The sequence below is a fragment of the Salminus brasiliensis genome, chromosome 2 (genome assembly GCF_030463535.1).
Source record: "Salminus brasiliensis chromosome 2, fSalBra1.hap2, whole genome shotgun sequence".
NCBI lineage: Eukaryota > Metazoa > Chordata > Actinopteri > Characiformes > Bryconidae > Salminus > Salminus brasiliensis.
The window spans coordinates 34,691,679-34,702,428 of record NC_132879.1 but is presented as its reverse complement, the minus strand read 5'-3'; the positions used below and the strand labels follow the sequence as shown (position 1 = coordinate 34,702,428).

The window sequence follows — 10,750 nt, the reverse complement described above, 5'->3', positions numbered from 1 at the left end:
GTCCAGCTTTGACAGTATAATATTTTATACCACTTAAAACTGGGGCTCCTTCGGTCATTGAGATATTGCGAGTTTGACCCCTAGCGATGCCACAACCATTTGGTGTAGCATAGCGCAGTGGATAACACCACCTCCTTTCCTGTGGGAGACTAGGGTTTGATTTCCTACACCACACTTCACCAATAAGAGTCCCTGTACTAGAGTGCTAACGCTACATTTGACTGACTATCTGTGTAACATTACACTCTAGTGTAAATCGCTCTGGATAAGAGCAGCATGAAGCCCAAGTTAGCATAATTGGGGAATGATGGCCCTCTATTTCTATATTCCCAATTCTTGCAATGATGCTAGCCAGCACAGGCTTCTCTTCGCTGGTGTAACAGAACCAGCAGTGAGCGTTCTCCTCCAAGCGTCTACAGATGTTTAATGATGTTCAAAGAGAGCCTCTAGGATACGAGATGCATATTCCAGCCTTTCCTCTCCAGGTGCAGGTAGCTGTGTGATAGGGTTCCATCTGAAATCAGCTACCAACGACTGCTCTTTCAGCATGAATAGCTAAATGCAGTATTAGCAGGAAAATTGTGCGTCTTGCAGAGGACTGTCCTCTCATGCCAGTTCTGCATGAGGCTCTGTAATGAGGAACAAAGACCAGGACAGCACAAGGAGGAAGTTCATTTATCATTCTTTTTATTTTTACGTTACATAATGTTGAAACAGCTTCACTGATACAAAATAAAACCCCTTTTAACCTGGCAAATATACAAATTACGCTTAATTGATCCACAGGAGGCAGACGCTGGTTGGCTAAACAGTGTGCCAGCGCTTCTTGTGGGTTTGATGGCACTCAGGTAGATCGTTTAGCGAGACAAGTCGAGCTCCAGCTGCGGAGTCGAGCTTCATCTGCAGAGGGTCGTACGGCTTTGAGCTTTCTGTGTCCTTATTAGCGCTTTGAAAATCAAGCAGACGCTAAAGAGTATCGTACAGTAATAAATAATTCTGAGAACACGACTGAGGTATTGGTGGGGGGTGTGGGTGTGTGTGTGTGGGGGGAGGTATCACCGTCGTAACCTCCACAAATCCAGCTGGACTCTGTTTTTGAAATACCTGAGGGAAAGTCAAGGCACAGAGCTGAAGCTCATCCCGCATGGCATGACACTGGTATAAGACACTGGGCACACAGGTGTGTAAAACATGTATGACTGCTGCCTGGTGTGCAGCGAACAGTCTGAACTGGACACAGCCTCATGTTGAGGTGAGACACTGTGGCTATGCTTGCTTGAGTTTAAAGGAGTAGTCCAACATTTTGGTGTTTTTTTTTTATTTTTTATGGTGGCACAAGCTTTACCTCACATGGGCTCCCAATGGGCATAAAACGAGCCAGTCTCCCTGAAACTGAACTAAAAAGTTCCATTTCTAGAAATCTTCAACAAAAGGAGAGCAGTCTCCGAAATGTATGCTTTATAATTGATTTTCCATATTTAAAATTTGACTTGATTTATCATGAGTCACACATGATGACGTGGTCAAAAGTTCTTATGCTTGCACTGTAAAAGCAGAACAAGGCAACTGAACAAGGCACGTTTTGTGAGGTTTGGATTGATGAAGAATCCTGGTTCATTTAAAGCGTTTTCATGAGTTACCACATAAAAGTAGACTAACCAGACTGTGTCCTTTTTTAATCTGCAGTTCCATGCCCCATGTAAGCCTACAGTGAAGCCTACATTTCTGTGCCTCTTTAACTTTAGAAATGTGAAGTTAATAAGAACTATGAATGCAAAAAGTTGGACGATCCCTTTAAAGCATGCACATACAACAAGGCAAGAGCAAGGTGCCGTACAGACGTCTATGCTTCTGTGACTGGTATGTACCAGTACTCAAGTAACATAAAAAACCCTTCAGTTTTTTTTTAAATTCATAAAAACAGCCAAGAAGGTCAAGTAACATTAGAAATACAATAATGTTTGTCTTCAAAAATTTACAAAGCAAGCTCAAAAAAGGAAGTAAAGGGAGGATGAAGGGCAGGAGGAAGGGCAGGAAGAAAGTTAGATGACAGTAATAAACACCACGATCTAAAATACATAATACCAAAAACTGTATTGGTAAACTTTTGAGACGCTATCCCATCCCACTCTCAACTACGTGTACCTTCTAGCAGATTATTTACAAAGAATATACAACTGTCCAAAAAACAAGACCATGTTTGTGATCCAAGACATGCACAAAATATACCATTTCATTTGAAATATTCATTTGCTTATGTCCGCATAGACCAACAAAGGATCTATAAATATTGTTCACTTTGGCTGAATCGGAAACGAAGCGCGCTCAGAGTGAAGTTTGCAGTGTTTGGCTTCAACACCTATGCTTACAGCATGATGGTCTCTGCACCCAAACATATAGACAACTGCTCTCTCCGACAGGGCGGAGGAGATACGGAATCAAGAGCGATACAGCTAGTCCAAAACATAAAAAGAAAGAAAGAAAGAAAGAAAGAAGAAAAGAAAAAAGGCAACACCTCTATTTTCTTATTTTAAGCATTCTAAGCATTTTCAACATGCCATGCAAAAAAAGGCAAACTACATGATTTTAGGGGGGAACATAGAAACTATTCAACAGAAATTGTTAAAGAAGTGATTTCAGCCAAATTGAATGTAGAGCATGTATGAATGTAGGCCTGGACAGGACTTTGGTGTCAAGAGGAGGAAGCTACCCTGATCTGAATCATGGAACAGCACTCAACGAGCTGCTTGGAAGCCTCCAGCAGAAACGTACGGACAGTAAATGTCCGCCATCCCAGCAACGTCTGTAGAGTACGAAAGAACAGACTGAGCTTTTATTATTTATTTACTTATTTATTTATTATTCTTCGCCCCCCTTCACAATGAAGAGGGTTTAAGCACAGTTCAGTGCTTCATGACCTTCAGCGGCTAATCACTAATGCCGTGAAGGCCTTCTGGCACCGAGTGCTCAGATTTCACCAGCTGTTCTCGTTCTCGTTCATGTCTCTCCTGGGTTCAGACGGACAGCACAGGAGTCGGAACGGAGCTGGATATTTAGCGGCCACACTCCGCACTCAGAGGTGAGATTCTTCAATATCTTCACACTACCTTGCATAAGGTTCATCTGCCTGTGACTTGGTGGGTAAACACAACACAAGCAAATGACAATACACAATGAGTCCCAGCCGAGCAGAAACACAACGGCAGCACGCGCGGCCTGCGTTTTTTTGCTGCGCGGATATCACAACGGAGATACGGAAGCGGCTCTAAAAAACTCAAGTGTTTTCCGAGATTCAAGAGGATTCTTTCATTTCGAGTGGAAGAATCCGAACATTGGACCATTTCCCTCACAAAGCAAAGATCTCATGACGCCAAAAGCCTGACAATGAAAGCGATGCTATTTGAGCTCGGGCAGAAAACTCTACAAAGCTACAGTTCAGTAATGAAATGCGAACGTAATAGACGTAACGGTGTCAAACATATGCTCTCCGAGGATGATGAGGAAGAAACGACTGATGCCAGTGAAACACAAACCTAGTCGGTATGCATGTTTGTGTGGCTGCGCCAGTGCGTGAACATACATAAACATCTGGAAACACAATCTAGAAGTGCTCTTTGTACATAGACAAAATCCCCACAACCTCCAGAAGCATCGAGGTGGCCTTTGTTTTCCCCTCAGAATGTCTGAGGCAGTTAGGTCAGACTCGTCATCTGTCCATCTTCCTTTCTCTCTCTCTCTTTCTGTTCCTCGCAGGGAGCTCTCGGCATCATCACCTGAAGCTAGGCTGTTGACACAGAGGCTGTTGATGGAGCAACGCAATGCAGGAAGCGCGAAGCAGTTCAGTCTCTCTGTGTCGCAGCCGGAGTTTCCCAACTACATTCACTACGGTTCAGCTTTCTCAGTACTGTAACGGGACACACACACAGGTGATGTGCGGTGGTGATGGTGGTGATGGTGATGATGATGATGCGGATGCAGAGAGGACAGAGAGAGAAAGAGAAAGGTGGCTGAACGTCCACTTGTAATACTGTGTGTGAAGGGTGTACGCTGTGACGGACGGTCACATGGCTCATAGTAACACTCAGTCTGGGTGTCTTTGGGGAGGTTGGGGGTGGGCTGCCGGCTGTTTAGTGGCCGCCTCCAGACCCGGAGGGGTTGTGGATCCAGTCAAGGATGATGAGGGACAGGCTGCCTATCATGAAGATGATGCCCACCACCAGGAAAATGAGTGCCTGTAGAGTCAAGGGAACATTCTGAATGAGTGGCATCTCTAATGGTAAAAAAATGGCAGTGGTGTAACATGTCAGACAACTAATACTACGATAACAGCCAAACTGAGAAGAGCAGGTTTAAGGCTCTGCTGTTCCTGTACTCCATATACAGCTCCAGTAAAAAATGAAGAGACCACCCCACATGATCGGTTTCTCTGGTTTTACTATTTATAGGCAGTGTATTTATTTTATACTGCTCAAAACAACTAATTAAATAATGCAAAGAAATGATTATAATAATTATAATATAATATGTTATTATTCAATTTAAACAACACAGAACTAGTATCTGAACTTGGAGAGCATTCAAAAATCACTATGGTGAAATAACCTTGACTGCTAATCACAGCTTTCATGTCTTGGCAGGCTCTCCACTAGTCCTTCACATTGCTGTTGAGTGACTATGCCATTCATAGTCTGCAAATTCAGGTAACTCAACTTTGTTTGATGAAATGCCTGGAATAAAATAGCTGCCATACACAGATATACAAATGGTGATCTCTTCATTCTTGCCAGAGCTGTATGTTGAAAGTGCCCACAAATAAAAAAAGACCTGATAAATGTAAATTAGGTCTATGTCATACCCAACTTTTGGTTTAAATCTGAATACCAGCAACAGACGTTTGGAGTGGGACGCTGGGACAGACTTACTGATATCTTTTGGGTGGATCTAAACGGTATGCTCTTGACCAGCCGCAGGTAGAAGGCAGCAGGTAGGATGAAGATCAGCATGGTGGCAGCAGAGGAGCCTATGGGCGGAGGGGACAGGGAGGATGGCATTATTATTTTACTGATGAGATTGTTTGTGCAGTCCTGTTCCTCGTGGTTCTTGCCATTGATAACATCACTCACCTATAAAGCCAAAGATGTCTCTGATTGTTGGGACACAGATGACGAGTAAATTGTTGAATATCAAGATGCCGAAGGCGATCAGGATGTGTCTGATCCAGCTGAATTCCCGGCCAGCAAACAGCAGCGTGACGATGGATGAGCGAATCTACAAAACATGGGCACACAAAAGAATACTCAGCACAAAGAGATATATGCACACACACAGAGCTTTCTTCAGTCTCCTGTTTTTAAATACAGAATAGAAATAATGACTTGAATGCAGACTTGACTGATCTTTGTGCCACTGTTTTACTTTCCTCACATTTCTTGGAAGAAGAGCGTGGGCTGAACATTCATCTCAGTAAGAACACAGGATATTGTGGTTTTGTAGCGAAATGACAGCAAATGAAAGACAAACAGTTTCATTAATGAAAACTGAACACGGATTTTCGGCCCAATAAAGGGTTCTGGACGGATAAAGTGAGAGGATATGAAAGTAATATGTACAGTGTTTTCCTTCAGTTATTTATTTCTTTTTTAAATAGGCTGATGTGTTCTGCTTTGTACTAGCAGCTGCTAAACCATAACCCGAATGAGGTTTGCCTTTGTGTTAGTTACACTACAGAACTCTTTGACCTGATATTTTCACATCCCCACTATACACACACACACAGACTGACCCTACAATGGTCCAAAACATATTGACTAGTCTATCACTACATCTAATCCAGATTTATTCTGCACAGTCATGAGTTTTTCATCCATATTCATTCTGTATATAAAATATGGACGCTTGATGGGACTTTCAGGCCTGTTGGTTCTACCTGTATCAAGATGAAGGCAATCGAAATGATCTGTACTTCTGTTTTGATGGGTTTAGCTCTGCATATCAGCAATGCTTTCGGCGAACTGTCCCACAAACTATTAAAGGGTTCTGGGAGCAGACTAAATACACTGTGTATCATCTTAATAGCAATGTAGGGTATTGATGTATTGCGCTTCAGCTACGAGATGAAAGAACGGAGCAGCATAAAATTATAAGGTGCCGATGTCTGGCCCCACCTATTAAAATATGTTCTGTGGGCTATGATACTTACAAGATAGGAATGTGGTAATACAGTGCCTCCTTTTGTATTAAATTGTATGACAGTGTATTGCATGTTAGCATGCAACTAGTGTGTTAGCTTTACACTATAAAGCACAGCTTCGGTTTAAATCTTATACTTTTATAATGCTGAATGCTCTAATAAACTGAAAATGGAACCATTAACATATTAGCACTCATTCTTTTTGATTTACCGATAATTGTAACAGACTCTGAATTTTATGAATCGTTACTCCTCTAATACACACAACTATACACACATGACTTCTCTCTTGTGCACACACACATGGTATATAGCTGAATGGACAGGGTTGTGTAAGAACACGGTAAGGGCAGGTGTTTAAGAGAGATCAGTTAATGAGATGAAGCGGGTCACAGGACCAGCTCTGATCCGCTCAGAGCAAAGGCCTGGGAACGCCAGCTCACTGGGGTAAAGTTCAACACCCAGTGAGGTGAAGTGAAGCCACCCTGAGGCCACACACACACACACAAACACACACACATAAGAATGGACACAGGGCGGGGCCTAGGCCTCTGGATTAACTCTCTGTGTGTGAAGCTTGTGAAACAGCCTGTGAGAGTTGCATCAGCCAGATCGCAGGCCGCCTGCCCCCACGCTGTCTTTGACGTCTGCTGTCAGTTTACGGTACAGAACACACTTATTGAACTATATTATACTTCATTATGAGGTGAGCGGGGGAGACAGAACTTTGCAGAGCAAAGGCCAGCTGACCTAAAAAGTGGTAGAAAAAGTGGTATTTTTTTAAAAGTCAAGCATAAAATGTTTTTCGATCTGAATGAGGCTGCATTCTTTTCAAAAGATCTTAAAGACAATTATTAACCATCTGCAAAAATAGCCTTTGTGTAGATCCACCAACACAGGCAGCGAGAAAGATATGAAACCATATCTGGGATAATTCCACAAGTTTATTTGATGAAGTTTATAAGTTGTTCAAAGGTGATCAAAATATGTATTTTAATAATTTTAAAATGTGTCACTGTTTCTTAATCACTGATTGGTGGTGTAGGGGATCAATGGTTGGTGGTAAAGGTGATCAATGGTTGGTGGTGTAGGTGCTTATTGAAAAGGGGTGTAAGAGATCAGTGATTAGTGGCATTGGAGCTTGCTGATGGTTTGTGCTGTGGCTCCCTGATTAGTGGTATAGGGGATCACTGATTGATGGTGTAGGGGATCACTGATTGATGGTGTAGGGGATCACTGGTTGATGGTGTAATAGGTTGCTGATTGGTGGTGTAGGGGATCACTGATTGATAGTGTAATAGGTTGCTGATTGGTGGTGTAGGGATCACTGATTGGTGGTGTAATAGGTTCCTGAATGGTGGTGTCATGCTGGCTGATTGGTGGTGTAAGGGATCACTGTTTTGGTGGTGTAGGGGCTGGCTGATTGGTGGTGTAGGATTTCACGGACGGGTGGTGTACAGAAGTAATCTGTATATACTGACCAATGCTCATAATCACCACTGTTCATTGATCACTGATCATTAGTCACATTTTTCTTTGTTAAATCTAATAGACATGTGACCGACAATCATACAGTAATATTCAAATTTGCAACAGTGACCGGTGTAATTGAAGATATGTTTTTGGACGAAACGTTTATTAAATGTGTTTAATAACTCAATTTGCTCTGGATCAAATAGCAGAAAGTAATAATACAAGTAATAACAGAAAGCAGTGATTTAGAGTTTTGTAACTAAGTAGAAACCATGAGCAAAAAATGCTTAGTTATCTTACAGATAGTGTGACACAATAAAAACTCATCACCACCCCCCCACCCCACATCTGGTAAAGTGTTTTACTATTCTTTCTCTCTCTCTCTCTCTCTCTCTCTCTCTCTCTCTCTCTCTCTCTCTCTCTCTCTCAGCTAGGTGTCTGGGTTGTATTTTTAGCAGGGTGATGCCAGTGTCCCACTCTTTTGCACAGGCTCCTACATAAAGGGCTTGTTGCTGGTTGGCACCTGGATGTGACATTTGGGTTCCTCCAGTACTCTGGGCTAAAAGAATTCGGCGCCTGCTGGTGAGCAGCGGGGAGTCTTTGGAAGGTGCATGTGTGATATTCACCCAGCAGCCCTCTCTGTCTGCCAGTCGCCATGGAGGTGAAGCATGTGGCTACGGGCCACTGCAGTGAATCACTGGGGCGGTGGTGAGAGCACGTTAAAAACTCATGCAGCCATAGTAATCAAACTGCACAACTGAGACAGAAGCAGCTCATTATAGGGGCAAAGAAACTACAACCATAACTGTCTGTGAGTCCCTACATCTTGCTGTTATTATCCTGTCCACAACTGAACAGACACAAGTCCCACAACTGCTCATTTCCAGCTAATGCTAGCGTCTCTCTCGGAGTCACCGAACAGCCCGATCCACAACAAAAGACCTCAAAGAGCTTTCGGGGCTTTCGTGTGCTGGGACAAGTCCCAAGCTACGCGCTAATTCTTATTCAGCACTTTACAGCTGCACACTTTTGCATTGCTGGAATACGTGCTTATTAATCCTGTCCCCAAAGCAGGTTTTAGCGCTGTGCTAGTTAGACCAAATCCGTCTGCCCTGTGCCTTGCAGTTGGAATGCTGATTCTTCAAATGCCGCAAAAACGTCGTATTCAGTTCCATCTGATGATATTCTCATCTGTGGTGCATCATCACCCTAAATTGGGCAAAACCACAGTGGACAACGAAGGTCTGCCAGCGGACCCTGCGGTGACCTTAAAAACAGGGCTTCTGTGTCTTCACTGTTGACCTCATAGAGCCCCATTCAGCTCCGCCCTACAGGCAGCTTCCAGTAATACCAGAGACAGAGCTCATGCTCTAATGGAAGTACCATACACACATTTAAACCATTAGTCACAGTCCTTGCCAGTGCTTCTAATAATTATGTGTCATTTCTAGCACACTGAAACAAGACCAGTTAAAAAGGTAGAGGTTCCATTTTCCATCTATTTCCATCTATTGTCCAAAATAATTCATTGGTTAAGATATAAAGAAAGTCCTATAGTGTGATTTGGTGTGAAATGCTTCATTCTAGAGACACTCGCTGAGTCAGAATTGATCCCAGCAGTGCTAGGAGCCACATGTCTGTAGAGTGTAAGGCCTGCAAAAGCTACACTTAAACGGCCATACTGATAATATTTGCATTGCTGACATGCTATCTCTGATTTGGCAGCTTTTCTGTAAGATATGTTTCATAAAGGTCATTTTAGAGTAAGTCTGACCACAATTAAGGTGCGTTTTTTTAAACGTTATCTGAAATGTTGCAATATGACAAATGCACCAGTGTTCAATAAGCAACTGAAGTTATAGAAATGATGGAAAATGGTTGCAGTGAACCATTTTTCAACCAAACAATGGAGCTCATTAACAACAGACTATGGTTGCCAAGCAACACAACCATCAAAGAGTATTTTACATGTCCTTGGTCACAAGTCATCGGCCGATGACTTCAACACATATGCCTCCTGATGTCTGTGGTTTTTAAAAAAAAAAGAGTCAGAAAATCCAACTGGCTCATTAAGTCATCGTAAGAGAGCAAGTCATGAGATAAACGTATTCCCTCCAGTCACATGCGCATCACAGTGGAAAAAGCCAGGCAAGTGAACCCGTGCCCACCGGTGGGATAAATGCTTTATCGCGTTGTATCACTGTTGCTAAGCCAAGGTCTCCGCAGCCCAGAGACAAAGCAAATGTAATCTCGCTCTTTCTGTGAAGAGCTGTGACCTTTAGGAAATGTGAGGGGCAAGGACTGCCAGAAAACACAAAATGTCTCGTTCTCTCGTATATCCACAAGCCCCTAAACCAGTGTGCAAATGCTATCTCTCTCTCTCCCTCCAACACAATGAGCAAAGCGCACGGTTCGTTTACGTCTACGCCATTAGGCAGACGCTTTTTCTTATTCAGGATGATGTACAGTCTAATCATGCTGGAGCCTTTTGCCCCAGTCTTGACTATTATTGGTAGAGCATGGACAGACAGAAGAAAGCTGGACTATTTTAAAGGTGCTAGCAACAATGCTTTACCAGCTGCTAGCTTTCTGCAGTGGCTTGCAGGACATAAGGTGAAACCGAGCGACAGAAACATGAAAACAGGATGCATGAGCTGACATTAGCCAGGTTTCCATGCAAACATTTAGCCAATTTTAGGCACCTTGTCAAAAAGTCGATTAGAGAAAACCATCGACTGTGGTTCTGCCATGCTAGCACCTCACTGCAAGGCCCATACCATATCTTACAGCCAATGTTTTTCAGCTTAGTGTATAGTGGCAATGGGCAATAGTGGTTTAGCAGTTAGAGTTCCAGACTATTGATGACAGGGTTGTGGGTTCGATACCTGGGCTCGGCAAGCTGCCACTGTTGGGCCCTTGAGCTCTGGGTGTGTGTGTGCCCCTAATTCACTAGTGTGTGTGTTCACCACCACAGAGGGGTACATAGTGACAAATACGTGCACCTTTACCTTAGTCTTGCCACAAGCAGTGAATGTTTTTCCCTGAACTAAGCAAAAGAAACTCATCAAAGACTTGAAACACAGGCAT

At 43.1% G+C, this 10,750-nt stretch overlaps 1 protein-coding gene across 2 annotated transcripts in view; it reads right to left on the bottom strand.

The window, feature by feature from the left end:
- Positions 1 to 688: 688 nt before the first annotated feature.
- slc38a4 (solute carrier family 38 member 4) overlaps positions 689 to 10,750 on the bottom strand; it is a 39,710-nt gene continuing 29,648 nt past the window's right edge. For both annotated transcript variants that reach the window (XM_072672455.1, XM_072672456.1), the window contains exons 14-16: positions 5,124 to 5,268; positions 4,923 to 5,020; positions 689 to 4,232 (exon numbers count right to left, since the gene is read on the bottom strand). In XM_072672455.1, coding sequence (XP_072528556.1) covers positions 4,128 to 4,232; positions 4,923 to 5,020; positions 5,124 to 5,268 — 348 coding nt within the window. In that variant the 3' untranslated portion in view covers positions 689 to 4,127. The remainder of the gene's footprint in view (positions 4,233 to 4,922; positions 5,021 to 5,123; positions 5,269 to 10,750) is intronic.